We start from the raw sequence: 27,867 nt of genomic DNA, 5'->3' as shown, positions 1-27,867 counted from the left end.
AACTTCCTGTTCAGAACATCTTATGTCTGACTGAATATTTAAAGGCTGATAGTTAAATAGACAAGCCCTCTTCAAATTGGAAATACCTTGCTTAGGTAAAGCATAAATGTGTACCATCATATGGAACTCTTGTCTTCTCTAAAAATATATGTTAGTGAGACCTCCTAACTGTGAGCCTCAAAGAATTTGTTACTGTATCTTGATAGTCATCTAAATTAGCTGTGTCTCGGTCTAGAAACATTTATGGTACTGTGCTTCTGGACTGAATTGATTTCAAATGTTGCTTGTTGAACGTAAGTAATATGGATCAGAAGCCCTGTCCCCTGCTCATCCTCTAGAATCAGTTATTTAAGACATTGAGTACAGTTTGCAGAAATGTAGTGCTTATCCCTGTACTTAATGTTAGATTGTAACAGTGGCTCATCTGTTTTGGTGTAATAGTTGGATGGTAGAGTTTCTTTTCAGCTAGAAATCTGTTTCTAGATATATTAAAAAAAAAAAAAAAAAAAAAGTCCCTGCAGTAATCAAGGGATGGAAAAGCTCTCTGTGCATGCCATAATTTCCCTGTTAGAGATCAGCTTGGCATTTGGCTCACTTCTTTTATTTGGCTTCACTTAGAAGTTCTCCTTGTTGATTTATTCAGGTGCTATCAGTGTGTGTGGAAGAAGAGAATATTATTCCCTATATCACAAACGTGCTGCAGAATCCTGACCTAGCTTTGCGAATGGCTGTCCGCAACAACCTGGCAGGAGCTGAGGAACTGTTTGCCAGGAAATTCAATGCACTGTTTGCACAAGGGAACTACTCAGAGGCAGCAAAAGTGGCAGCTAATGCCCCAAAGGTAACACGCTAACATTGAAAATAGTATTGAACTCCATTAGCTTAAGCTTCATGCTTCAGAACTGCTCACTGAATTTCACGAGTGATGAAATCAAGTCTTGGACCACTCCTGTTGCACTGATGTAGTACTTGTTAACATACCTATGGAGAACCTATACACTGTATGCTGAAACTACTCATTTTATGCTGGAAGATTCTTAAGCTTGTATGAAGCCCATAAAGGGGGAAAGGAATAAATGATTGACTATGTGATTTAATGTATTCAGTGTTCATCTTAATCCCTGCAACATGCTTGCAGCATGGGGCATCTAAATTCTGTAAGACAGTTCTCTGAACTGAAATCTGTATTGCCTATTGGAACTGGCTTAATAGATTGCTGTTGCACATCTCAAAAGCAGTACCTGAGCTGATGCTCAATCATACTGTTTCTGGCTGTTATTCTGGCCTGGCAAAACATAATGTTGCTACAGAAAACATTTCTAGCCTCAGCTTTCTGGATAAACTCTTGCCAAGACACAGTAGTGGAACAGAACACTAAAACGCCTGTTTTTCTGGCAGGGAATCCTGCGTACTCCAGACACTATACGCCGGTTCCAGAGTGTTCCAGCTCAGCCAGGACAGACTTCTCCTTTACTGCAGTATTTTGGCATTCTACTTGATCAAGGGCAGCTGAATAAGTACGAGTCCCTGGAACTCTGCAGACCAGTGCTACAGCAGGGACGCAAACAGCTCTTGGAAAAATGGTTAAAAGAAGATAAGGTAAACTTGGGATAGCTGCCTTTAAGGCCCTGGAGGGACATAACTGGCAGATAGCCTCTTCTTAAAGGGAAATTCACTTGGGCTACTCTTCACTGCACTAGTCTGATCAAACAAATGAGGTGTTCATCCACCTGTAACTGACTCATGTTGGTGTGAGGGAATTGACTGGACAGTTTGAATAGAGTTAGTAAAGCTGTTCAAGGTTACAGCAGGGTGAACTTTGCATGGAAGGCTTCTGAGAGGCTCTTGTTCCTTCCCAAACTATTTCAGGCCGTTTTATTTTATTTTATTTTATTTATTTATTTGATACTGACTTCCACATTCTTTGAGCTGTGGCTGAATTTCTGTAATTGACTGAAGAAATGTGCTGATTTATTGGATCACTTAACTCTTAGCCTTGCAAATGCACTTGTGATTTGCAGAGCAACAAAAGGAAAGGAGTCCGCTAGATCACTACCAAAAGAGTCAGATAATGCTATCAGGCTGGGCCTTGGGCTTCTTGAGGGAAGCTCAAAAGGAGGACAAATGGGGAAGAGAGTAGTAATGCATTTCAGCATTGCACTGGCAATGTGGACTGACTGTTTATGTATCTCTAAACAGTTGGAGTGCTCAGAGGAGCTGGGAGACCTCGTGAAGTCTGTAGACCCTACATTAGCGCTTAGTGTCTATCTAAGAGCCAACGTTCCGAACAAAGTCATCCAGTGTTTTGCTGAAACAGGACAAGTCCAGAAGATTGTTTTATATGCTAAGAAGGTGAGAGGAAACTTAAGTTGCTATTCCTGTCCTGTATTGAAGAATAATAATAGTCTATTACAATGTCTACTGTAAGTAATTGTTTGGGCATCTGAGGGTCTGTATAGCACATGGTTTGAACTAAGGTTGTTATTAATGATCCCTGCCAGACTTTGTACGTGTATCCTTTCACACTTTCCTATGCCTAGCCTCTTCCAAATCACTTCTACCAACTTCTGTATTTGAAAAATGCTTATGCTCTTGCTGAGTAACTACTTTTCACTATCTCTACAGGTTGGATATACTCCAGACTGGATTTTCTTGCTGAGGAATGTAATGAGAATCAGCCCTGATCAAGGACAGCAGTTTGCACAAATGCTTGTTCAGGATGAAGAGCCTCTTGCAGACATAACACAAGTAAGTAATTTTATTGCTATGAAATGTTAGCTTCAAGGCCATGAACTAGGAAGAGTAGCCATACTCTAACACCAGAGAATGATTTCAAACTAGTGTTTGGGTTTACTTCACTGGGACAATGTTGTTTTTTGCCTACTTTTAAGAACACTGAATGGCAGCTTAGTCAGTGTGTAAATTGGGTTTAGCTTTAGTGGAAGTTGTGCTTTTTGTTACTTTATTTACCTGTGCTTCTAGTTCCTAGTCAAAAGCTTCTCATGTTGTAAGCATTGTGTTAAGATACTGCTTAGCTATCAATTTAAAACCAATCTTCTTGCAGATTGTGGATGTCTTTATGGAATATAATCTAATTCAGCAATGTACAGCCTTCTTACTGGATGCACTGAAGAATAATCGTCCCTCAGAGGGTCCGCTGCAGACACGTTTACTTGAGATGAACCTCATGCATGCACCTCAGGTATGCTTTCGCAGTTAAACTGATATGGGATCAGGCTTGTCTCTAGACTGCCACAAAACTAGATTGTGGTCCACATCAGATGGCAGTGGCAAATGGTTAAATCTCTAAAGCATTTCTACTTCAATTGTGAAACTAATATTTTTAAACTTTTTGTTTCACTTTTAAAGCATTTAAAGAAGTGTCCCCATTTCTGCAGGCTTTTTCTCAGAAGTGGTATGGAAGTTACTGTTAATTTTTGATCTTTCTGCTATGATGGAAATAGTTTATCTCCAGTTAGAGGGCCCTCTTTGTAGGGAGCTAAGCACTAAGCTTTGATAGTGCTATAGAAACTGATTTAGTCGTTAAGAACTAAATGAAACTTTTTCAATTATTTCTTCTAGGTTGCAGATGCTATCTTGGGAAACCAAATGTTTACTCATTATGACCGGGCTCATATAGCTCAGCTGTGTGAGAAAGCTGGTTTGCTGCAGAGAGCACTAGAACACTTCACAGACTTGTATGACATTAAACGTGCAGTAGTTCACACTCATCTTCTCAATCCAGAGGTATAAAATTAATATATCTTGTGTAGCAAAATCCAAGTAATTGATACTATTTTCAACATTGATTTTTTTTTTCAGAGTATAGGTGTTCTGGTTGGGTCTAAAATGGCTTATGTGTCTTTGCAGTGGTTGGTGAATTATTTTGGCTCCTTATCAGTAGAAGACTCTCTGGAGTGTCTGCGTGCTATGTTATCTGCTAACATTCGTCAGAACCTGCAGATTTGTGTCCAGGTAGCTTCAAAATACCATGAACAACTGTCAACACAGTCTCTTATAGAGCTGTTTGAGTCTTTCAAGAGTTTTGAAGGTAAGTTCCTGTTCTTGTCTCTGAGTTAGTACTCACCTTATTGGAATACTTGTTCATGTGTGTATGAAGGCTTGTATATCTGGTGAACCTAGAAAGCCATATTGAGACAGCTTTGAGACCTAGGAAGCTAAGCTCAAAACCTGACCTAACCTTAATTCCTTGTTAAGTTAGTTGCTAGGGATAAGTACTGCATATTTCAGGCTTCTGAAACACTAACGAAGAACTTCTGAGCTGTATACAGCTGTTTTTTTTTTTTTTTTTTTTTTTTTTTAGTACTTTGACTGAAGAAGCTGCTTGCCTTTTCTTTATGTGTAGCCTTTTTTGTTACATTTAGCACTTTTTGTGTCTCTAAGAGCAGCAAAATATAGCGTAGTCTGTATTGGTACTTCATTATTCACATCTCTGCAGATGTATGGCTGCACATTGTCTCACTGAACTTTAAAGAAAACCTTAAAGAGTAAGAACGCAACATAATCATGAACTGTTGGAGTATGGATAATGGTTAGTGGAATAAGATGTTGTCCTGGCAACCTGTGGGGTGTGTGGGTTGTTTTTGTTTATTTGTTTTCAAAAGAACACATTAATCTTTCTTGATTAAGTGACTTAGTCATGTGCCTAAAGTGATAAAGGTGAAGCAATAGGAGTAGTTTGAAGCAAGCTTTGTGGCTTGTGTCAAGCAGCCGTTGCACCTATCACAGGAACAAGCATGCTGTGTAAGAGTAGCTTTTTTGGCACAACTGCTTCTGGTTTTCTAAACTGTTCCTTGCTCCTGTCTAGGGGCATATGGAAGGCACATGCTGGATGTTTAACAAAGCTGATCTGTGGCAACTGATGATGCATCAGGCTTTATCAAAGTCTGATAAAACGTACTGCTCTATACCCTAGCTGAACTGAGCCTGCCATTGTTTGCAGTATTACAATCTGGCCTTTGTGCAACAAATTGCAATACTTACAGAGAATTGAAAGAAATAGATGCAAGTTTCTGCAATAGTCCAATCTCAAATTTTCAGGTAATCCATAATTGGGCAGGCTTTCTCGGAAGCTAATATGTTAATCCACATCAAGGACTAGCAAATTAATGTATCTACTGTTTCCCCCAAGGTTTGTTTTATTTCTTGGGCTCTATTGTAAACTTCAGTCAGGATCCAGATGTGCACTTCAAATATATTCAAGCTGCATGCAAGACTGGACAAATCAAAGAAGTAGAAAGAATCTGCAGGGAAAGCAACTGCTATGATCCAGAACGTGTTAAAAATTTCCTCAAGGTAATGGTTGGATAGCAGTGGATTGTCTTGATCCAGAGGGATTCTAGTAAATGTGATCTGTCACCAGTGAAATGAGACGGCTCTTTGGAGGTACAGATGAGCCTTAATCTGTTTAATTTAAGGATCCATCTTTATTCTTAAAACAGAGGCATCTAGCATGTTGGCAGTACCTTTCGGTAGAGCCTGAGTCTGGAACAATATCTAAAAATGGAAAATTGAGAATTTGACAGAAAAATTTCTTGCTGCTCTCAGGGAGATTAACTTGACTTGAACATGATGAAATAACACCAGCTTACCTAAAACTTCTGTTTTAGGTATGTTTAGATAGTTGTCTACTAAAAAAGCTGGAAACAAAGTAACTACATGGTTGAGAAATAACCATGATGCCAAATGAGGTCATAGCTTAAATAAACCTACTTGCGCTATAGTCAGCCTCAACTGAACAACTACCGAAGCTGTATGTGAAAAGCAACAATTCCTTGAATCCTTTCTGAATTCAGGGCTGACATTCCTCACTCATTTAAATCACATATGCTTCCTGAAACTTCAGCCAGTTGATCTGAAGTTTAGCTCTGCTAGAATGCCAGCCAATCAAAATTGCTGAGACTTGGAGTGTCTCTGAAAATTGGTTCAAAAGAGTGGAAAAAGATACTGCAATCAAGTTCAGATTCTGTAGTCTATTGTTAATGCTGATCTTAGTGGATAAATGTAACATTGCTAGCATTTCTAGAAATATTTTAGAAACTATGGGTGGGGGAAACTATCTGGGAACATTTCCTGCCTTCATGTCTGTCAGTTGTGTAGCACAGCCTTAGATTTTTACTGATCATATCTGAAGATGGCAAAAGTTTTCAAATGAGAAAACTCCAGAAACCTGGTGTCACTGAGGTGTAAGGTATGTAAAGTGATTAAACCACCTAAGATAAGTTATCCAGTTGTCAAATTCCTGATGAAAACTGTTGTTTTTTGTGCTGTTCCTTGTCTGGAATGTGCAGGACATGTACCAGGTAAATCTCCCAGTATAGGCCCCCCCATGTAAACTCCTTAAGTGTAACTTATATATGTAGGATTATATTCTGGGATGTGCGCACTTAATTAACTGATCTGAAAAACACATCTAGAATACTGTCCACCTCAGCCAAGCTTCTGTTCTGTAACTAGTGTAATCTTGTGCTCCAAGTTAAAACAGTTTTAGATAGCTAATCTGATTAGCAATTTATGTACTACTTCTACTAGCTTGATTCTTGCACTGTTCTCTAAATCTGTAGCTAGAAGGTATTGTCCCAAGACACATGACACTGAAAGTCAATTCTGTATATCAGCTTTCCATTATGATCCACGACTTAATCTAGTCTTGGTTGAATTCCTTTTGAAATCCCAGAGTGCTAATCCTGCACATGAAACAGCAGTGGCAACTAAAAATGCTACCTATAGATTAGATTTTTAATAGTTGTACTGTGTTGTAAAATTTTGTAGACCCTGTCACGAAAAGAGCCAGGGTTAAACCTCAGAAAGCTTCTTCTGTAGGCACTGAAGTAGGTGCTAATTCTCCTACTTGCTGGATGTTGCAAAAAATAAGTTGAACCATAAATTGTCAGTATTTTGGAGGTCCTAATCCTGACTTTCCAAGTTCAGCTACTTTGTGATTGTCTTTGCTTAAGCATAAGAACAAAATCCATTTACTGAAGCTTTTCTCTTTATAGGAAGCAAAACTAACTGACCAGTTACCACTCATCATTGTGTGTGATCGTTTTGACTTTGTCCATGACTTGGTGCTGTACTTGTACAGAAATAATCTCCAAAAATACATTGAGATTTATGTACAGAAGGTAAGTTGCAAGTGGTTCTTTGGCTTTAATGAGTCAAACTGATCAACCTGTTTTGTATTGGATGTGAATTAGGTGAATTAGCACTTCCATGATAGTTGACTCTTATTTATTCTTTAGTCAAGTTGGAGCAGTAGCCCACTAACATTCATGTTTTAAAGGAGGAACATTTAGTGTAATAACTGTGGGGTTCTTAAAGTGGTTTTTAACTTGCAGCGTTTTAGAAGGGACTGTTTCCTTTATCATTCTCTTAAAAGTATAACACTAACTTGCACAGGAGTCTTCCTTGGGGACTGAGCATTTGTGAGCCACTGAAACTGAGTCACGAAACCCTGCTGACTGGAGAATTGACTTTTAAGCTTGCCCAGACATTGGGAGTCTGGGAGTGAGAGTAGGAAGACAAGGTTACTTTGAACTGAAAAGGCAACCTTCATGTGAACTTCAGGAAGTGTTTGACTGCCTAAGTTGCATGACAACAGACTGACTTCTTAAAATGAATCCTCTTTAGGTGAATCCAAGCCGTCTGCCTGTTGTTATTGGTGGATTGCTTGATGTGGATTGCTCTGAAGATGTGATAAAGAACCTTATCCTTGTAGTGAGAGGTCAGTTTTCGACTGATGAACTTGTTGCAGAGGTGGAGAAAAGAAACAGGTATTAAACTTCTACAAGTCTGTTAACACTACCAAATTGGTAACTGTTCATTTTTTAATGGTTTTCTTAGTCTTGCGCTGCTCACCCATTCAGTGCATGCCTTCATTATGTAGCTAAACCTTGTACTGACAAATACCAGAAGCTGCCCTTGGATGAGCGAACAGCGAAAGTCTACTTTAATTCTTGACGGTTTGGGACCTCCACTGAGCTACCTGCAGAAAATGCCATCTTTAGATAAAGGCATGTGATGTTTTTTGTGGAATATTGTCAGGATACTCCATTTTGACCTGCATTCTAGTTCACTATAACTTTATTTACTGACTCCTTCCTATAATAAAGCTGACTTCCATAGAGAAGGAACTGTGCAGTGGATTCACTCAATCCTTCTAATTCAAAACCCCTTCCTTCTAGGCTGAAACTACTTCTGCCCTGGCTGGAGGCAAGAATTCATGAGGGTTGTGAGGAGCCTGCAACTCACAATGCACTGGCCAAAATATACATTGATAGCAACAACAACCCAGAAAGATTTCTGCGTGAGAATCCCTATTATGATAGTCGTGTTGTTGGCAAGTACTGTGAGAAGAGAGACCCTCACTTAGCCTGTGTGGCTTATGAGCGTGGACAGTGTGACTTGGAGCTTATTAATGTATGTATGCCAACGCAGCTGACTCAAGCTAAATCTTAAGCAGTGTCATGGGATAGGTACTTCAGACTTATGTTTCACAACAGCATTTAATTCCTAGTCAATACTAAGTGAGTTCACTTACAGTAAAATATGTAGCTGTTTGAATCTTTCTCTGCAAGAGAATTAATCATTAATTAAAAATGATAATTTCCTTGAACATGCAACAATGGGAGATTAATGGAAATCTTAAAGCCTGAGCTTTCTAGCCTGCCTTTCAACCAGGCTTATTTGATGTTGCAGTGCAATTAGCTCATCTACTTGTAGGCTCAAGTGGCTGTGACTTCACTCTGAATAAACTTTGCCTTTTGCTAGGTATGCAATGAGAACTCTCTCTTCAAAAGCCTTTCCCGCTACTTAGTTCGTCGTAAAGACCCTGAACTGTGGGCAAGTGTACTACTGGAAAGTAACCCTTACAGAAGACCACTAATTGACCAGGTATAATTGAGAAAACAATAAAAGCTTGTGCTGTCCTAACTTGATTTGCTTGCAGCTAATTTACCTGACTTGTCAATGATTTGTCTCTGCCTACAGGTTGTGCAGACTGCACTGTCAGAGACACAGGATCCCGAGGAAGTCTCTGTTACTGTGAAGGCCTTCATGACTGCTGATCTTCCCAATGAGCTTATTGAGTTGCTGGAGAAAATTGTTCTTGACAACTCGGTGTTCAGTGAACACAGGTGTGTAATGTCAGAACTGAGTCATAAGAAGCTTGAATTCACACATGGAATAGGTGTTAAACTGCTGTAACACGGAGTAGCAATCAAACTAGCACCCTTCTCCAGAGGAGAGGGTGAATCTCAAGACCATTGCTTAATACATACTCATGTTTTCATCTGTTTAGAAATCTGCAGAACCTCCTCATTCTTACAGCTATTAAGGCTGATCGTACCCGTGTCATGGAGTATATCAATCGCCTGGATAACTATGATGCTCCAGACATAGCGAATATAGCTATCAGTAATGAGCTCTTTGAGGAGGCGTTCGCTATCTTCAGGAAGTTTGATGTCAACACATCAGCTGTACAGGTATTTTAAAACTCCAGTCTGTAATAATTCTTTCTGATGTCTGCATCCTCAGAGGCACATGTGGACTTTTGCTTTTTTGACTTCAGGACTTAAAACTAATTAGCAAGGCAACCAAGCATTTTTCTAGACTTCTGGCTTAGTAATAAAGCCGCTCAATGTGTTGTTCTGTAAAGCAGATCAGCATTACTTTTGTGTTGAACCCTTTAGTATGTGAGTCTTCATAAGCATGAAATCACTAGTACTGCATGTGTTGCATAGAATAGCCTCTGCTTCAGAGGCAACTGTGGATCCACTAAAGAGGGAGAACTAACATTTGAACACATCTCAATCTCATATAAAACTTACTAGTAGCGACTAATCATGGTAAACCTTTTCTTAGGTATTAATAGAGCACATTGGAAACCTGGATCGTGCATATGAATTTGCTGAACGTTGCAATGAGCCTGCTGTGTGGAGTCAGCTTGCTAAAGCACAGCTTCAGAAAGGGATGGTAAAGGAAGCAATTGACTCCTATATTAAAGCAGATGATCCTTCCTCATATATGGAAGTTGTTCAAGCTGCCAATGCCAGTGGTATGACTTATCTCAAGTTTTATCTGAATCTTTGCTTTTGATGCTCAGCTGTCTTGCGTGGTCTGTTGTTCAGATTACAGTTCTGCCAAATACTCTGTAAGCAGCAGTAAACTAGTCCTTCAAAAACCTCCCTAAACAAGAAGGGAGGTGCAGTGTTCCATTTGCAGATAATCAGTGGTCTTATGACTAACTGACTGGAAACTTCTGCCAGAGCAGTTCTGGCACATCTCTATAATAGCACCATCCTGCTCAGGAGGTCTTTGCATGAAGTCAAATACAATCATTGACTTCTTTAGGCCCATCATAAGGGGACCTCATTCATCTAATGCAGCACATACATAATATGAAGGCTTGCCTTAATTGTTGAGAAAATGCCTGCATAGATATTAAATAAAACTAGGCTGAGTTGGTAGTATAGCTGAAGCATAAGTGAGCTCAGTTGTGGAAAATAAGCTTCTGAACTTTGTTCCATAGGAAACTGGGAAGAACTGGTGAAATATCTCCAGATGGCACGCAAGAAGGCCCGGGAGTCATATGTGGAAACAGAATTAATCTTTGCTCTTGCTAAAACAAACCGTCTAGCAGAGCTGGAAGAATTTATCAATGGACCCAACAATGCACATATCCAGCAAGTGAGTGAGACTGATTCTTTGTTTTTCTGAATCACTACGGAAGAATCCTTAGGCTTTGCCAACCAAAGGATGTTGAGACCTCCCTCTCTTTCAATATGCCTGTCTTGGGCCTTAAAGACATTATCAAAGTGGAAATGGCCTGAACTGTACACATTTTAGGTAAGTTTGACTGCAAAGCTGCAGCAATAACTTGTTATGCTCTCCTGTAGGTTGGTGATCGCTGTTATGATGAAAAGATGTACGAAGCAGCTAAGCTCTTGTATAACAATGTGTCCAACTTTGGCCGTTTAGCCTCAACTTTAGTTCACCTAGGTGAATACCAGGCAGCTGTGGATGGTGCTCGGAAAGCAAACAGTACTCGCACATGGAAAGAGGTAAACTTACTGCTGGAATAGATGAAGACGCTTCAAAGTGTTAACCTTTTCAGAAACTGTTTTATAAGCTGTAATAAAATTGTCAAATTTTTAGGTCTGCTTTGCTTGTGTTGATGGAAAAGAGTTCCGCCTGGCCCAGATGTGTGGACTTCATATTGTAGTGCACGCAGATGAATTGGAAGAGCTAATCAACTACTACCAGGTAGTTAAGATGACTCCTGTTGCACAGTTAAAGCTAAATTTTCTGGTGGCAGCTCTGCCCAAAACTAGAAATCTGCTTGAGGGTCAGGTAGTTTCCTAGCATGAAACTTCTCTAACTGTTTGTATCTCTTAGGATCGTGGCTACTTCGAGGAGCTCATAACTATGTTGGAAGCAGCACTTGGGCTTGAGCGAGCACATATGGGAATGTTTACAGAACTAGCAATTCTCTACTCCAAATTCAAGCCACAGAAGATGAGGGAGCACTTGGAACTGTTCTGGTCCAGAGTCAACATACCAAAGGTGATAGGCCTCAGACCTGTTTAGCTTGAAACTTAAAATGCATCTATCTGAATCGTGTGCAGCGTAGCTTTTGCAGTAGCAACTCGTGAGGTTATTAGTAGTACTAAAAGTTGAGCTATGATGGATGCTGATTGTCACGTATATTAACTGGAATTTCTAATATGTCTTTTGCTTAGGTTCTGAGAGCTGCAGAACAAGCCCATCTCTGGGCTGAACTGGTGTTCTTGTATGATAAGTATGAAGAATATGATAATGCTATAATCACAATGATGAATCACCCAACAGATGCCTGGAAAGAAGGGCAGTTCAAAGATATCATCACTAAGGTATTACTTTGGGGGATGAAAGGAAGTAAATTTCTTGATATGTGCACTTTAGCTCTTCACCTTCACTAGCAGCCAGTTTAGAATTCTTCCAGATTCTTTATAGTGCTACATAATATCTGAACAAGTCAACTACAGTAACTTCTAAAGACAATTATGAATCTTGGGCATATGGCTCAGCAGTGCAGGAATATCTAAGTTTAGGTCCATGTTTCATCTCTTTTCCGCTAGAATCAAGCTCATGCTCTTAAATGTATATCCTTACTTTTCTTCTAGGTAGCCAATGTGGAGCTATATTACAAGGCAATTCAATTCTATTTGGAATTTAAACCTCTGTTACTCAATGATCTCCTGATGGTATTGTCCCCTCGGCTTGACCACACTCGTGCTGTCACCTTCTTCACAAAGGTAACTGTTCCAATGTCTAGATTAAAGGAAAGGATTTCAATTAGAAAAGCACTGAGTTGTAGTAGTGCTTTAAAATACTCAGTATCCTTCTAGTGGAGCAGCTAAATAGCTACAAGACCTCTGTAATATGTTATCTTGACTTAATCTGTCAACCTGTTTTCCTGAAGGTTAAACAGCTACCACTGGTTAAACCTTACTTGCGCTCTGTTCAGAATCACAACAACAAATCAGTGAATGAGTCCCTGAACAACCTCTTCATTATTGAAGAAGACTACCAGGTATGTCTTGTCTTGAAACAATAAAATACTCTAACAGATATCAACTAGCATGTTGTATATGTTTATTACATGCTTCATAGCTATTCTTGAGCTTTAGACAGTTCTACTGAGGCTTGCTTCTGAGTCAGTATTAACCTATTATTCCAGGTCTACCTTTAAGGTCTAGAAATAAAGGTTTCTACTTAGTTTCCAGTAGATTCTGTCTCCTTGTTGTTAATTTACATTCCGTAAATATTTGTTTTTGCTTTTTCAATCTGAACTGGGAGCAGTTAGCAAGTGGTTAAGGAGAGAACTATCAGTGGCCTTCTAGTAGCTTTTTAGGCCATTTCTACAGGGGGTAGACTGGCTACTTTTGTTATGAGTGCAAGATCCAACTCTGGTTGAAAACAAACAGTGGATACTAAGGAAAGAACTTAATAGGTCGAACAGTTATGATATCTTACTATTCTAATATTTGTGTAGCTAGCATAGAAGGGATTCAGTCTCTGATCCTCTGCAGTCACTGTTGAAAAGTACTGATTGAAATGCACTAAACTCAATGTATGTTGAACGCTACCTTTTCCAAAGACCTAGATCTCTCTGCAAGGCTGGCCTGAATACTTCATCCTGCTGAGAGTAGGAACACAGAACTAAATTGTACTAAAATGTTGATATCCCTGAGAACACAATCTTGTGTGTGAGGTATGAATGACTTTGTTCTACTCAGGCTCTTAGGACTTCTATAGATGCTTATGACAACTTTGACAACATTTCCCTTGCTCAACGTTTGGAGAAACATGAACTCATAGAATTCCGAAGAATTGCCGCGTATCTCTTCAAAGGAAACAATCGCTGGAAACAGAGTGTAGAACTCTGCAAGAAAGACAGGCTGTATAAGGTAAGACTGTGACACGGGCCTGGTTTAGCATAGTTAACCTGTTTGGAGCCTTTCAGCTGACTACAGACTCTCAAATGTAGAATCCCTTGGCTTCCTAGTCAAGCTGCATCTCTTTGGGCACCACTAGGTGGTGCCTCTTGCTAATCCGGAAAACTAGCTGTGGAGTGGTGGTAGATGGAAAGATTTCTTGGAAACAAGTTACGGAATGTCTCCTCTGTACTAATGTCAGCAAATGACTGCAGCTTAGTTAAAGGCCTGATCCATGTCAGTGAATGTCTTAGTGGCATCTGAGGCTAAACAGACTGTTCTGTTGTAGGATGCAATGCAGTATGCTTCAGAATCCAAAGATACTGAGTTGGCAGAAGAATTGCTGCAGTGGTTCTTGCAGGAGAACAAGAAAGAATGCTTTGGTGCTTGTCTCTTCACCTGCTATGACCTCCTAAGGCCAGATGTTGTTTTGGAAACGGCATGGAGGCACAACATCATGGACTTTGCCATGCCCTACTTTATTCAGGTCATGAAGGAATACTTGACCAAGGTAAGAGCAGGTGCTTCTCCAACACTGAAAGCTCATAAGTCACTGTGGTGTATGCCTTGAGACTGTCTGCTTGCTACTAACATTGATACGGGCTTTGTCAAATGTCTGTCTGTCCATGTCCACACTTACTTTCAGTCCATCTGGGGAGAGACTTCACCCTCTAAGAGACTGAAACATTTGCAGACTCCACCCTATCTACCAGTTGCAGAATCTACATCAGTAGTATTTGCCTGACCATGGGCAGTGTTTTTAATTAGTTTCAGGATTCAGGCTGTTCATCATATGCCGTGTCAGTTAGGAATGGCAACAAGCTCTAACTAAATTCTAGATTGTATACTAAATAGTTTTATAGCTAGATCTTGAGTTAAGCTGGTCTGGTGTGCATTTAACTCTAAATGTGGCTCTGATAATTAGTGCCATTAAGTATCTCTGACTCAGTTTTCATTTCATGTCTCTTCAGGATGGGCAAGTACTTGGTAACTGACAGACTTGAACTGGATTTGTAGAAGTTAAATATCAACTGTCATTCTCAAGATTTGCCCAAATGAAGCTTTTAGTGTATCTTCCAATGAAGTAGCGTAAATTCCTTAATGATCAACACTCTTTCCATGAGAAGTTAAAGTTGATGCTTGAGTTGATAAAGGCTATAGTACTTGTTTTCTAGGAGACTTGCTTGGCTCTGACTCCTGAAGATGGGACTACTCTGTAGTCCTACAGTGATCTGCTATTCTTAAATGCTGTATTTTGGGGGAGGTCGGGAACTATCTAAGCAATGGCATTGCTTGTCAGATATGCCTGATGTATCAAGCTAATTCTAGGCCTCTCTTGGAACAAGTAGTCCCGGAGCAGGATTTTTAAAAATTAAAACTTCAAGATCTACCAAATGACTAGGCTGTAACTCTAATTTAGTTAATGAAATCAATGCAGTAAGATGTAGTATAATAACGAGCAGAGCTGCCTTTCTAAAGCAGATACTTCTGGTGTATTTGTTTTTACTCTCCTGTACCTTAATTATTTCTTTCCTGATGCTTCTGTTTCTACCTTTTATATGCTAAATAGCTAAATATGGAATTTGATTTTTCTAAGCTGCACCTTCTGAATTCCTTTGCAGGTTGATGCAATAAAGGAAAAGGTGAAAGTTGATTCTTGTTTTCCATCTTTAAGTCTGGAGGACTAAGTCTAAGGATTCTGCATGAGTTTTTTTCCTTCCTATGTTTACTACACTGCTGCTACTGCTTTTCCCCCAAAGAAAATACCACTAAAGCATATGCAAATTGTTTAACTCTACAAGTAGCTAGAGCTGTAGGACAAAAGTAGATTCATTTGCTACTAATAAGCTAATAGATCCTTCAGGAAGGGTATACAGGTGATCAATTGGATCACAGTCAACATAGTGTTGAAAGGATATACAAGTGCTACTATTTGACAGCCAATTTGACTGGAACAATCTCCTGTAATAAGGAATAACTATGTCTTAGATCACTTTCTGAACCATAAATCAATATGGCGTTTGCTAGTGTAAGGACTGTGATCCAGTTTCTGATCCCTTGACCGTTACTAATGTGTGCTGACTGTAGGCAGTATAGCTACTAGCTGCTTCAGAAGAGACTCTTCCTCGTTCAGGTGTCTAGTTCTTATGGTGCTAGTCTATTCAACGTGGAGCTCTAGTTCACATAGTAACTTAAAACTTCAGCTATTAGACCATGTCTGTGGTATTCTTCCCTGTAGTAAATTTCTTGTAGTTGTGCAAAAAAAAGACTGCCTTCCAAGCTCTTCAGCTTCATTAAACTTCTCTTGCTGCTACTTAAAAAAAAAAAAATAAAGTGGTGATGCTTATTGCTTTGCTGAGGCTACTCTGATACCTGCCTTTTGCTATGCAATTTTGACCTTCCGAAGGGCAATTTCTAAGGCTTCTGTCCATCTGTTTCTGTATAAATACCATCTCAATTCTTGTTAGAACAGAGATCAGCCCTAGTGTAAGTTTTCCATTAATGTGGTAGAGCAAAGGGCTAACAAACTGACACATGGCTTCAAGATGGACTAAATGCAAACTGCCTCTTGGTGACAAGATGTCTGTAAATACACCACTAGAACTCAAGGCTAACCTGATTAAAATGCATAGTGTAAGGTCCTTCAGCAGCTAGTGAGGCAGTAAGAAAGCGTGTGTGTGAAAAAAGGTAATTGAACTGCAGTGTTTGCATAAACTACGCATGTGTAGCAGTCATTGCAATTACATCCCACTATTCCTTAAGCTATGAGGCATTGCTGTGGGCTGCGTGTGGTTTTTCGGGGGGAGCCTGTATGGCAGTCATCTTCAGACCTCACTCTTGCTTCAGTACTTTTGCCTCTTTTTCATGCACACATAACACAATAACATTGAATGCATGTTACTTTTTCCTCTGCAGCTTATTGCAGTCCCTGTGGAAAAGCCTTTAAAACAATCTTGCTACAAGTGTGTAGGGTACTGAAGCTGGTGTAAGAACCATTCTGCAGACTGGTTACAGTAACAAGCTCAAGTTTGTAAATATTCATGTAGCTCTGAGGGGAGGCATCAAAACTGGGTCAGAAATGCATTAAGTGTCCTGGGCTGGAGGCTTTCCAGATGTGTGTAAACAAAATGCCTTTGCTTACTAGCAAACTCTGCCACTTCTCCTTGGATCTGCATCTCTAAACTTGTACTTCAGTGTTCAATGTGTCATTTGAGGTAAAGTGCAGTTCTCAGCACAGTGTCTAAAAATGAGTCTTTAAAGCACTGGCATATAGTCCTGTGAATTTTGACAGCAGCAAGCCAGACACTGGTGTGAGGCAGCTCAAAGACTTGCCCTTAAAATCAAGAAAATGAATGAACTCCTAAAGCTCAGGACTTGTGCCACTTCCTGGATTTATGCCTCTATTCGAGGTTACAAATTTTCAGGTGTATGGAACTAATCATTTAACTCACAACTAAATGAAGGAAAGCTGTTAGCAAATATCTGCAGGCAGTCAGGCAGTGCTAATGTAGCATAGTTAGGTTGAAAACTGCTCAACTCATGGAGGTTGGTATAGTTGGATAAGTAATGCTGACCCTGTGTAAGTACAGGAAATCTGCCTTCAAACTTACTTTATAAAGGGCACAAATGACATCAAAGACTAATCTGGTTTGTGAGTTGTCTTACTGTCTTACAAAGTAATTGGCAAGATTGTCTCTGACTTTATACTAAATCTTACATCCCGGGTAAAATACCAATACCTAATCTTTGTGATTTAGTTTTACAGTCTGAGACCGGCCCTGAAATGCTGAGTTTCCATGGATCTGTTTTAGTGATGATACTACACTGCAAAACAAGTTTCTTCTCTTACCTTTCTGTAGGGGTGGGCTATAAAAGCAAAATTGCATTTGCTGTGCAGCAGAGTGAAGATGGTTAGTCATGTCCTGTTACTGTGTATTAGACTTGAGAGGTTGAGTTTTTGTGGGTTTAGGCTGACTGCCACACAGTTCTAGAGTGTGGGGAGAGAAAAAAGCAAGTCTTATACACATGCATTCTCTGCATCTGAACTGAAATTGCATGAGTGAATGGGTTTGGAAAGTGAAATCTTGAGGCTCAAGTGACATGTCAGATGCTATTGCAGTCTGCTGTGTACAAATACCAACTTCTGATTACTCTGCCTCAATGTTCTATTCAAGGAAACTTCTCCAGGTCTGGACATTATCTTGGGAATTGCTCCAAAACCAAAGGTCTCCAACTGACTGAAATCTGGGCTGCAATTTGAGTTCATATCTTAAAACTGTTGGTTTGAAGCAGTTGGAGTAACAGTGATTCTGATGAAATGATGAGCTTACTGGTGTCAAAGTATGGGATCTTCAAAAAACTTCAGCCTGGAGTGAGCTTTCAAAGATGCTCCACAAATCCCTTGATCAGGGATTTCTTTTCAGGAAATGGACAATCTTGACTGCACCAGTATCAACACTGCTACTTGAATTGATCTTAACTTGTAAATGGTCTCCTTTTTCTGTATGGGTGTTAATATACCACTAAGGCTTTTCCACTTCTCTGCCATGAATAAGGGTATCTCTCTCTTTTTTTAAGAAGAGTTGTCTTAACTGTTGGTCTCACTTCCAGGTGGATAAACTGGATGCGTCAGAGTCTTTGAGAAAGGAAGAGGAGCAAGCTACAGAAACGCAACCTATTGTTTATGGTAATATCTTAGTTCATGTGTTGTCAGAAACACGCTTAGCTTGTATGGAGACATTTTGGTTTACATCTTTTTGTCCAAGAAGGTCCCCTGGGAATAGGAACTATCTTCATATGAAATCAAATCTTAAGGGAATATACTGTAAAATACTAAGTAAAGCACAGTTCTGATCCTTCTGTTAATGTTGGATATGAACTACAGGTTTTAAGACTGCCCTAGTGCACTAAAGAAAACCTTCCTAAAAGAAAGGAGTACAGGAGCTGTACCATTCTAGACTTACTGGAAGTATATATTTGGATCTTGTTCCATATACATCACTTCCATCCTAGGTGCTTCTTTCATATCTAGCTTATTCTCTTAATTCTAGCAAAAAAGTTACAAATATGACTTGCATCCAGTGGTAAAGAAGTCTACAGTGTACACAGGTGTCTCTCTAGTCACCACACCCCCAAAACAGCACAGTAATTGTGGAATTCATCCATAAAGCTAGTGAGCATGGTGATTTTGAGGTCCGACTCTGAATATTCTGATAAGTAATCACATCTATGCAGTCTCCAAAGCAAAAGTCTCATAGGTGACAGCTGTCTTTTTTTGTACTTAATATGCTTGAATTGTAATTACAAGACTGAAAGAACTAGTCTGGATACCGTGTTTTGAGCTAACATGCTATGCAAACTATTTAGACTGTTTTATTGAAGTATCATAAATAGCTGAAAATCTGGTATTTGCCAAAGACTTAATTCTCCAGAATGAACTGTTCCATTGTAGCAAATGTGGGTTATGAGAATGCTTTAGAATGTTTTTGTGCTTTAGGGCTGGAGTCAGTCTGCATAAGGCACACTGTAACACAGGACTCTGGCCTTAAACCATGCTGAGTCACTAACCTAATTGGAATAGGAAATGCTAATCAAAAACCAAACTGATTCTGGGACTGAGCAAGCCCAGTGCCTGAGGAAAAGGAAGCTTTTTCCTTCTTTCTCCTCCTCAACATTCTAAGAAATTAAACTACTTGCCCATAGTTTAAAGGTGTCTGTATACTTCATAGCATACTGTCTGAAGCCATACATCTTGCTTTTGAGGTCTTATCTTCTGGAAAATGCTCATCCTGACTGCTAACGACCCTAAGCCAGGTCAGAAGGGAGTAATTGTTAAATGTACAAATGCCTATAGAGAAGGTATAGGAATTCTGCTGACTGAATTCTTGGTACCTGAGAATAAAGATGGAACTGTTCTGTCTTCCAGGTCAGCCACAACTAATGTTGACAGCAGGACCCAGTGTTGCAGTTCCTCCACAAGCACCTTTTGGCTATGGCTATACTGCACCTCCCTACGGGCAACCTCAGCCTGGCTTTGGGTACAGCATGTAAGGTGCAGCACGAGTCAGTCTGGAGCTAGCATATTTTCTTACTGAAACTCCACCGTCCCTCCCCGCTTTAACTCATAACAGGGAAAAGCAAGAGTTCTGCCTCGTGTTCTTGTAACCTTTATTTCATGAAGGACTGTTTTTTCTAGCGCAAACTATTTGAATCACTTATGTTAAATCTTTTTCACATTCCATGTCATTTAGACTTTACTTTAAAAGGGGAATAGTTTAAACAACTTTGTTCAAGTGGGCTTTTGCAGGACTGCTTATTACCATTAAGTCTATTGTGAAGATTCTGATTTGCACTCTCTAGTGTTAAACTCTAATACTGAATCTTAAGTTCATTGTATGTGAGCAGCTTACAGTATATACTGTCTATTCTAAATGCATTTAAGTCTCACTGTATATTCGGAGAAAGCTAAAGCGAAGATACTTGTATTTGACCTCGCAAGACTGCTGACAAGAGACAACACTAATCAGCATATCCTCCCCTGGTTGGATTGCATAGCTCTAAATTTAAAATGCGTACAGACAACCTTGCCTGACTTCAAATGAGTAAAGTCTTTCCTTAACCTATGCAGGTTTCTCCAGTTATGCATATAGAAAATGCTAGTGTCTTTTTGCTCACTCCATATGTAACAGATGACCTTATGTTGTGCTGTATCCTGTGCTTTTGTGGGACATTCCATTCAGGAACAGAGCACCATGATTCCAATCTGTGTATTTACTAACCCTGCCCTGAGGTTTGTGTATGTTGGATATTGTGGTGTTTTAGATCACTGTTTTGAGTGTACAGAAGAGAGAATTCAAGCATATTGCTGTTCAGTTTTGTTTGTGCAATTTGAAATTACGCAATTTAAAAATAAATTACTGGACTGTGGACATGCTGCATAGTGGTAGCTTCACTTTACTGTCTTCAAAAAGGACCCTCCAACTTAAACCAAGTATTACAATGTTAGTAGTATGAGGCATCCAAGTGTATATATTCAAGGGGATGAGGGGCCATTAGAACAGCAGAAATGGAGAACAGCAGTGTCCTGCACTGAGGGAACAGTTCAAGGAAAATATGTAATGCTTTTTCTATAGAAAGATTATGCCAGACAGGAGAAAATAGCACTTTTCAATAGTTGACTGCATTGTGGTCAACTACAGCATCAGCATCTATGACCAGATGATAAATTAGGATTGTAGTAGGGTGTGTCAGTTAAATTGAGATCATGTTCTAGGTGTGTAAGTTGCCTTAAATATATTTAGCTTCAAATAAAATTGACTTAAATGTTTGTCTATGAATACTGTCATATTTGAGCGTAACAAATACTGCAGGACTGTCTGTATTGGTAATGGTTACAGGAGCCATCTTCACTGCCAGGTTCCAGCTTTGCAGCCAAATCCCCTTTCTGCTCGCTCATGGGGGGCTCCGCACTCGCGTTACGTGATCCTGTCAGTGGAGCACTGCAGCCATTCAACGTATAATGGTGGCTGGGGGCCTGACCTGCCACAGGCTCTGTCTAGGGTTGCTTTTCCTAAATGAGCTGTAGTACCTAGAGCTGGAAGCACCAAATGCTCTCTGAGGCTTTGTCCTCAGTGGACTTGGACCCTCCTGTAGCTGACAGGGAAGAGGGCTAGGTGTGATCTTAAGTGATCAAGATCTCTGCAGATGATGGCCCTCCTTGAGGAAAGACTTCTGACCTGTGGCAGGGGCACCAAGGGCTATTTTTCTTTCCTCTGTATACATGAGGCCAAACCACCCTGCCCATCTGTCTGGGTGACTGCAGCATACTAATACTGTTTTTTCCCTCCTTTAATCTCTATGGAGACTGGCCAATAATTCAATTACACTGGTAAAACACTTGCAATCTCTCTTTTTTTTTTTTTTTTCCAGGAGTGAGCTAGAACAAAAGCCGGCAGGGATTAGTGTCAGTCTTCATAAAACCTTAAGTCTAAATAAGAGATGCAATGTAATAATTCCCTCTCTATTCTTTGTGTGTAAAATGGTTGCATTTCAACACTTCCCAGTATTCAGTCTGGGTCTGTGTGTTTGGCTGATAAAGCTTTAAGGGAATTCTTAGTTCATGGGAACGCAACTACGTGTTACGTTGTAAGAGAAGACAAAAGGAAGACTTGGCTGAGAGGCTGTGAAGCGAGTGACTTCAACAGCAGAATTCTTTAAAAAGAAATTTAAATTTAAATGTTTTTATTACAAAACTATATTAGTAATAGAAACCCTATCCAATTAGACACACAGGTGTAACTTGCCTCTTACAGTAGCAGAGCTAAAGTGGAGCTACAAGTATAGCATCTACCCATCAGAAAACAAGTCCCTAACCAGCACTGACTGTATATCAGTGAGCTGAACTCTATCCAATAACTTCTCTGTTTGAGTGTTTCTTTGAAGTCCAAAGGACGAAAGTAGAACAGAATGCAAGTTGGTTCCTACATGACAAGCTGTTGATACATATGGGTAACTCCCTATACCATTATCTAAATGGTAACACTGACCTGCTTGGAAATTTCTGCAAATACAGTAGCTACATAAACACATCTGGAAGGGGGCATGGCTTACACCTTCCCTTGAGAACTGTTTACTGGTTCTTTATCCCAGGCTACAACTGTAGTTAAACTGGTTCCATTTCATACTGGTTACATGCTGTTGCATCAGTTGCCATATTAGCAATTGTTTATGTAGATAGTAAGTTAGCTCCATCTGTCCCCATTTTATGCCACAATTCGTAACTGCTTTAGCAGCTAACCTCTTCTGGCTTAAAGAAGGAATCTCTTCAAAAAAAAAAAAATCCTCATGCAAGGCAGTGAGGACAATAATGACAGGGAGAGCATGTCGTTATTAGCTCATGAGAGAGTCACTTACACTCCCCTAATGTTTCTATTAGGCCAGTAAACTAGACAGTGCAAGATCTTTAATTACACGATACAAAAATATCAGATTCCTTTTTAGTACAGTTAGTAACATCCTGCCAGTTCTGCTTTTCTGAACTTCAGATCTAGCATTTTCTTTCCCACTTCAGAAAGCAATATAAAAGCCAGAGAAACTTATGAATGGCATAATATTAAACTTTGCAAACTTATCTTTTATAACAAGTGGTTTTACTCAAAAGGCATGCTTTATTTATACTGAGAGAACATCTGGAAAAAAATGCAAACTTGGATTTTATTCTTTTGGTACTCGTGTATACTGTTACATTCACATTTCTTTGGTCCCTGGTTTAGAAGAGTTTTAGATGACCAGATACTTTATCTATTATATCAGCCGGTCCTGGTCCAATACCAAGGACTGTCCGGGAGCCTGGTGCTATTTGAGTACGACCTGCATCTTGGATTAAACTCACAGTCAGTCCTAGCTGTTTAGCGTCAGCAAGGAGCTGGATGAGAGTCTCTTCATCGGGAGCCTTGAGCACCACCTTAGGTTGTCCGCAGTACTCCCATTGTTTAAGGAGTTCAGGATTTCTTCTTTGAACTTGCTTGTAGGCAGAAACAGCAGCATGGGAACACTGTGCAGCTACTTTACCCTTCCCCATCTTCAAATCGTTACGGACAATCAGCACCATCTTGAACTCCCCAGACTCCCCCATGATGTTAGCTTCGCTCCCCAGCTCGTTTGGGGCTGCAGTCATTCCGGCTCTAGGGTGTTTTAGAAGTTTCCCACGAATGCCCCATCCCAGGCACACTCCACATGCAACTCCAGCAATGACACTGAGGAGGCCGGGCTTGGAGAGATAATCCATAGTGATGGATTTTGGAGACTGAAAGAGGAGGGGTGGGGAGGGACAAAGAGTTTTTCAACTTCTGAAAGTGAGATTCTGAGGCCTGAAGTTTTAAGAGCATCTGGTTATTTTATAAACAAGAAAATAATTATTAAAAAGGGCTACTCTAGTTTCATGCATTGAGAAAGGATGCTCAGTCACATCTTTGGTACAGGAGGCCCTTTCCAGCTCTCACGCTGACAGATTTAATTTATACCCACAAAAACACCAGTGGTGGTGATGCATCATCCTATCAGCGATGCTGCTACTTAGCAATTACGAGTAGAACTAAAAACAACAACAACAAAAAAACATGCTTAAAGTGCCGCTCAGACCAGCGAGAGAAGCAGCGAAACAGATTTTTAAAGTCAATGCCCCAAATCAGCGCTCGTGCCTGCGACGCAATCCCCCCCCCCCCACACACACACACCCCCCGCCAGGTGCCGGGGCCGCCCCCGGGGCCTTGAGGAGCCGCCGAGGCCCCCGACCTCCCCCGCCGGAGCCCCAGGGGGGCCCTGACCGCCCCCCCCGGGGCCTCAGGGACCCCTGACCGCCCCCCCGGGGCCCGGAGGCCCCTGGCCCTCCCCCCCCCCCGATACCTGCGCTCGCGCCGCTCAGGCCGTTGCTGCTCCGCTGGCGCCGACACCGCCCGCCCTGCCCGGCATCCGTCGCCCGGTGATGACATCACCCACACACGCGCGCGTGAGGAGAGGGAAACGGCTTCCGTGGGGGTAGGCGCGTAGGAAGTGACGCTTGCCGGCGGGTGGGATCTCCCCGCCCCCACTTCCGGGTTGGCCCGGGCCCAGCGGGAGCTGCTGGAGCGGAGCGCGGTGAGTGCGGCGCCGCGGGCCGGGCCGGGCCGGGCCGGGCGGGGCGGTGCGGGGGCCTCTGCCGCGGGCGGGCGGGCAGCGCCCGCCGCCCCCTCAGCCGCCGCCGCCGCCGCCGCGGCTCTCCGCACCCGCTGCCCCCAAGCCCGAGCCAGGGGTCCGGTAGCGCCCCCCCCTCCGTCTCCATGGTGACGGGCCGGGCCGGGCCGGGCCGGGGGGGGGGCGCTGCGTGTGGAGGGTCCCCGGAGGCGGCCGCGGCCGTGGGGGGCTCGACGGGGCCGCCGCTGCGTTGCTCCCTGTTCATCCCCCCCTGGAAGCCGTGGGAGAGGGAACTGCCCCGCTCCGGCCTGGGGGACCGTGGCTGATGACACAGGGAGAAACGAATCCTCCTGGCTGCCGCGGGTGCGGTGCCTGCGGCCGCTGCCTGCTCCGCCCGTAGAGCGGTGCTTGCTCCCCTCGCTGGACCGCGTCTGCGTCCCCTGCAGCACGCCCGTGATCCCAGCGCCTAGCTGCTTGTGGCTCCTCTTACGGGCTCTTGTGGTTAGGCCCAAATCCAGGCAGATGCTTAGCGTCCTGCTGCTGTTAATTGAAGTTAAACATCTCGATTTGCTTGTGTGTCTTCTTAATCTTCTGGCCAGTGTCATTTAGTGATTACAGAAGGTAATACAGCAGCAAGACTCTTGTCTTGTTTCAGTTTTGCTGCTTGGGTATTTGATAGGTCATTTAGGTCAGTTGAGGGAAGGGATAAGAAATTGTTTGACAGTGGCAGCTTGTCTACAAAATGCAGTGAATGCAGGTTATCCACTTCGAAGTACACATGTAAAGCTTCAGGGTTCTCTCCTGTCCTTGTTTTCTCTCCCATATGCGACGATGCTTACCCAACAAGTGGGTAACCTGGTTTAGTTATCATTAATAGTATTGGTTGTGCACTTTGAGGCGAGGGGGGTGTGACATTACTCTTTTCTACCTTGAAGCATACTCACTTTGTTGGAGCTGTGGTTTTTGGGTCTGTTTTGCTGTTAGGACTTCTGCTTACCTCAGGTTGTTTAACACCACTTCTTGTCAAATAGGCTCTCACTATGTAGCATCTTATTTTCTGATAACGTAGGAAATACAAACTCTTTTTTAATGCATTAATTTACCCTTTAAAAGGCTACATAACATGACTCCTCTTTCTTTCCATCTATTGTTTCTGCAGCATGGGATGGACTCTGCTGCTCCTCATTAGTCATAAGTGACAGTTGCGAAGATTGCTTCATCTCTTGTTTTTAGATGAGCTTGAAAAAACATGCTTCTAGTTGTGCAATGGCAGATGAGCACCGCTTATTCAACTGAGCTAAGCTTCTTGTCCTAGTTAGCAGCTGAAGTCAATGATACTTGTAATTTTTGTGGGAAAGGATAGAAGGGGAGTTCCTCACTTGTAAGTGTGAGGCAGCAATGAGAAAGGTGAGTATACTGGAAGCAAGCATTGGCTTCTGAGCTGTACTGTTTCTACTTTAAAGCTTTTTCTTCCCCTGTGGTTGTATCTTCTGAATTTGTTGTAACTATTTCTAATTACAATTTGAGAATGCCTCTCACTAGAATGTTCTGTGTAATTAATGCATATTTAGAGATCTACTTGCATTTCTTAATGAGTATTGAGGGAAAAATGTATTGTCAGCTGCTTTTTTTTTTTTTTTTTTTTTGTTTTAACAAATTTATTGGTGTGTGGTGGAACCTCAGTATACTGTTCCTAACCAACAGATTTGGGTTGTTTTCAGCTTCTTAATAGACAGCATTAGTGGAGAGCTCTCCATTTGATTTTGCTTAAACACTCAGTAACTTAGCTATTCTAGTCTGTCGCTAAGGGTTCACGAATTTCTTTTTTATCCACCAGGAATGTAAGTGCACATTTTCTCCTATCATTTGGGAGTTAAGGATTTTGAATTGGCTTGTTGTTCTCATCTTGACAGAGTTCTGGTGTGTAGTAGAGCTAGGTCACTCTTCTTCTGGTATAATTATGACAAGAAACAAATTATTATCTGGAAGTTAGAACTTTAACTTCTGTTACCCATGGAGAAATGTTAGCTGGCTGGACTTTGCTATTCTGCAAGAACGAAGGGCACAGCCTTGAAGCTCTTGCAACACTTAACTTTTTGTACTGCTCTAGCAGGTTGGAACCACAGTCATGGGGCAATACCTTGCTGGTCTGGTGTTGCACTGACCAGGTGGAGCCAAGAGACAGTATGATGTTGTTTGTGAGGCAGGCAGTTGTTTGGCGTATTTCAGACTTGTTGAAAGACTGTTCTTCTCTTCTACGAGATTCTAACTTTGTCTCTGCGATTCACCTTGTAGGGACAGGGTATTCTCATTGAAGAGCTAAGGTGGCTCTGTGCTGTCATGGTATAACCTGAATTGGTTGAACTTAGAGACTGGTAACATCTCTGAAGAGGAGATAAAAAGTCTCAAGTGGCAGCATGAGAATGTTTTCGCTCCTGTTTTCTGTGGGATCTGTTAGGCTCTCCTGTTCATTGCCTTTTTGTTTACACTGTACCTCATAAGTAGCTCCTCTTAAGCAAGTAGCATTCTGGCTTTAACAACTGGGCAGGCTTAAGCATCTTTCTGTGGAGAAACTGTCTTCCAGCACTGAGAAAGATAGGGTAGAGCCAAAGTTCTTACCAAATCTGCTCTCTTTCCCAACTGCTGGAGGAGTCAGAGGTGGTGGTCCTTAAGGCTATGATTATACTCTTTTGCTAATTCTTGGTTCATTTCTAGTTACATTTTTACCTGGCTAGTGGATTCCATTACGTTTTCTGAAACAATTTCTGTGACATTTCTTTCCTCTGTGTCTTTTGGAAGCACAGGGAAGCTGATGGTGGTGAGCTTGACTTCCACCTTCTGAATCCATAATGAATTCTGAGGGCTGTAGGATAAAACTAATCTTGACAGGTGGCATGCACATGAATTGCAGTATAGCCCTCTGAAACTGAGATGTGAAGGTTAGCATGTCTGTTTAGTCACCTGAATATTAAGTTATGTTCTTTTTCCTATGTTGTGTTGCACCTTTCTCCAAAGCCCTTCTCTCTGCTCATATCTGTCTTTGAGTCATCAGTCTTGGTGAGAGAATTTCTTGCACATACATGACATGCCCTCGCCAAGAGGCACCTTATTGTGGCAGTCGCCAGTGCTGTGCGTGAGTACTTGTCGCTGAATCCCTGTTTGAGAGAGAGGACATGAAGTACCAAAGGAGTTTGTGGCAATTCTAATTTAAAATCTGTCTGGATATAGTTGTGTTGAAGCAAGTGTAGCAGCACAGAAGTAACGCTGAGGACATCTCCTCAGGTCACCCTCTCAAAAGCGTATGTCACCCTCCGTGACAATCTGGAAATGGTTTTCTCAGCAGCCTGCTGAGTATTGTCACAGTCAACAGAGGAGCAGTCTCGTTCTGTGATCTGCATCCCAGGATTGTTGCAAAATTGATCTGTGACCTGCATTGAGGCATGATATGCCACAGTATTCATAGTCCCAGTTATTTTAATTTCCTGTCTTCTATGTAAACCTTTTTCTTTTGGAAGTTTCAGCAAGAGAGCACCACAAAGGTCTGCACACCCTGAACATTGTATTCCCTATCATCTTCTATATGTTTTATCCATATATTGTGTACTGACTCCGCTGTGCTCTCATAGCCCCTGATTTGAGTGCTGGAGGGACAACTATCAACATTCATGTGTCACCTGAGAGAATCCACTAGAGAGAACAG

General features: G+C 41.4%; 3 protein-coding genes across 10 annotated transcripts in view; 2 read left to right on the top strand and 1 right to left on the bottom strand.

Annotated features, from left to right (window-relative positions):
• The window catches only part of CLTC (clathrin heavy chain), a 34,812-nt gene extending 13,989 nt beyond the window's left edge, over positions 1-20,823 (top strand). The window contains exons 7-33 of one of the 2 annotated variants that reach the window (XM_062592802.1): positions 644-841; positions 1,399-1,599; positions 2,200-2,352; positions 2,626-2,748; positions 3,065-3,202; positions 3,583-3,747; positions 3,871-4,051; positions 5,153-5,316; positions 7,020-7,145; positions 7,651-7,793; positions 8,205-8,439; positions 8,791-8,913; positions 9,010-9,155; positions 9,320-9,503; positions 9,883-10,075; positions 10,550-10,707; positions 10,917-11,081; positions 11,176-11,283; positions 11,416-11,583; positions 11,760-11,909; positions 12,183-12,314; positions 12,482-12,592; positions 13,299-13,469; positions 13,786-14,007; positions 15,119-15,139; positions 18,108-18,183; positions 19,423-20,823. In XM_062592802.1, coding sequence (XP_062448786.1) covers positions 644-841; positions 1,399-1,599; positions 2,200-2,352; positions 2,626-2,748; positions 3,065-3,202; positions 3,583-3,747; positions 3,871-4,051; positions 5,153-5,316; positions 7,020-7,145; positions 7,651-7,793; positions 8,205-8,439; positions 8,791-8,913; positions 9,010-9,155; positions 9,320-9,503; positions 9,883-10,075; positions 10,550-10,707; positions 10,917-11,081; positions 11,176-11,283; positions 11,416-11,583; positions 11,760-11,909; positions 12,183-12,314; positions 12,482-12,592; positions 13,299-13,469; positions 13,786-14,007; positions 15,119-15,139; positions 18,108-18,183; positions 19,423-19,547 — 4,080 coding nt within the window. In that variant the 3' untranslated portion in view covers positions 19,548-20,823. The remainder of the gene's footprint in view (positions 1-643; positions 842-1,398; positions 1,600-2,199; positions 2,353-2,625; positions 2,749-3,064; positions 3,203-3,582; positions 3,748-3,870; positions 4,052-5,152; positions 5,317-7,019; positions 7,146-7,650; positions 7,794-8,204; positions 8,440-8,790; positions 8,914-9,009; positions 9,156-9,319; positions 9,504-9,882; positions 10,076-10,549; positions 10,708-10,916; positions 11,082-11,175; positions 11,284-11,415; positions 11,584-11,759; positions 11,910-12,182; positions 12,315-12,481; positions 12,593-13,298; positions 13,470-13,785; positions 14,008-15,118; positions 15,140-18,107; positions 18,184-19,422) is intronic. The other variant, XM_062592803.1, reaches the window with a different exon arrangement.
• A 1,820-nt stretch (positions 20,824-22,643) lies between these two features.
• PTRH2 (peptidyl-tRNA hydrolase 2) lies at positions 22,644-23,990 on the bottom strand. The gene is made up of 2 exons (XM_062592546.1): positions 23,901-23,990; positions 22,644-23,301 (listed from the first exon to the last, which is right to left on the bottom strand). Exon 2 carries the CDS (start codon positions 23,281-23,283, stop codon positions 22,765-22,767), a length of 519 nt encoding a protein of 172 aa, XP_062448530.1. The 5' UTR covers positions 23,284-23,301; positions 23,901-23,990; the 3' UTR covers positions 22,644-22,764.
• A 104-nt stretch (positions 23,991-24,094) lies between these two features.
• The window catches only part of VMP1 (vacuole membrane protein 1), a 68,291-nt gene continuing 64,518 nt past the window's right edge, over positions 24,095-27,867 (top strand). For 4 of the 7 annotated variants that reach the window (XR_009960395.1, XM_062592263.1, XM_062592262.1 and 1 more), the window contains exon 1: positions 24,095-24,131. The gene's annotated coding sequence lies outside the window, so the exon portion shown is untranslated. Of the gene's footprint in view, positions 24,132-24,649; positions 24,789-25,326; positions 25,575-27,867 lie in introns of those variants that run through there. The other 3 variants (XM_062592264.1, XM_062592265.1, XM_062592266.1) reach the window with 3 other exon arrangements.

Source organism: Rhea pennata, chromosome 20, assembly GCF_028389875.1.
Source record: "Rhea pennata isolate bPtePen1 chromosome 20, bPtePen1.pri, whole genome shotgun sequence".
Lineage (NCBI taxonomy): Eukaryota > Metazoa > Chordata > Aves > Rheiformes > Rheidae > Rhea > Rhea pennata.
Note: the sequence above shows the minus strand (reverse complement) of the source record. Positions and strands in the feature narration are given on the sequence as shown.

What these genes read in the sequence shown, in the direction of transcription:
- PTRH2 (XM_062592546.1), bottom strand. Translation starts at nt 23,283, where the DNA reads ATGGATTATCTCTCCAAGCCCGGCCTCCTCAGTGTCATTGCTGGAGTT.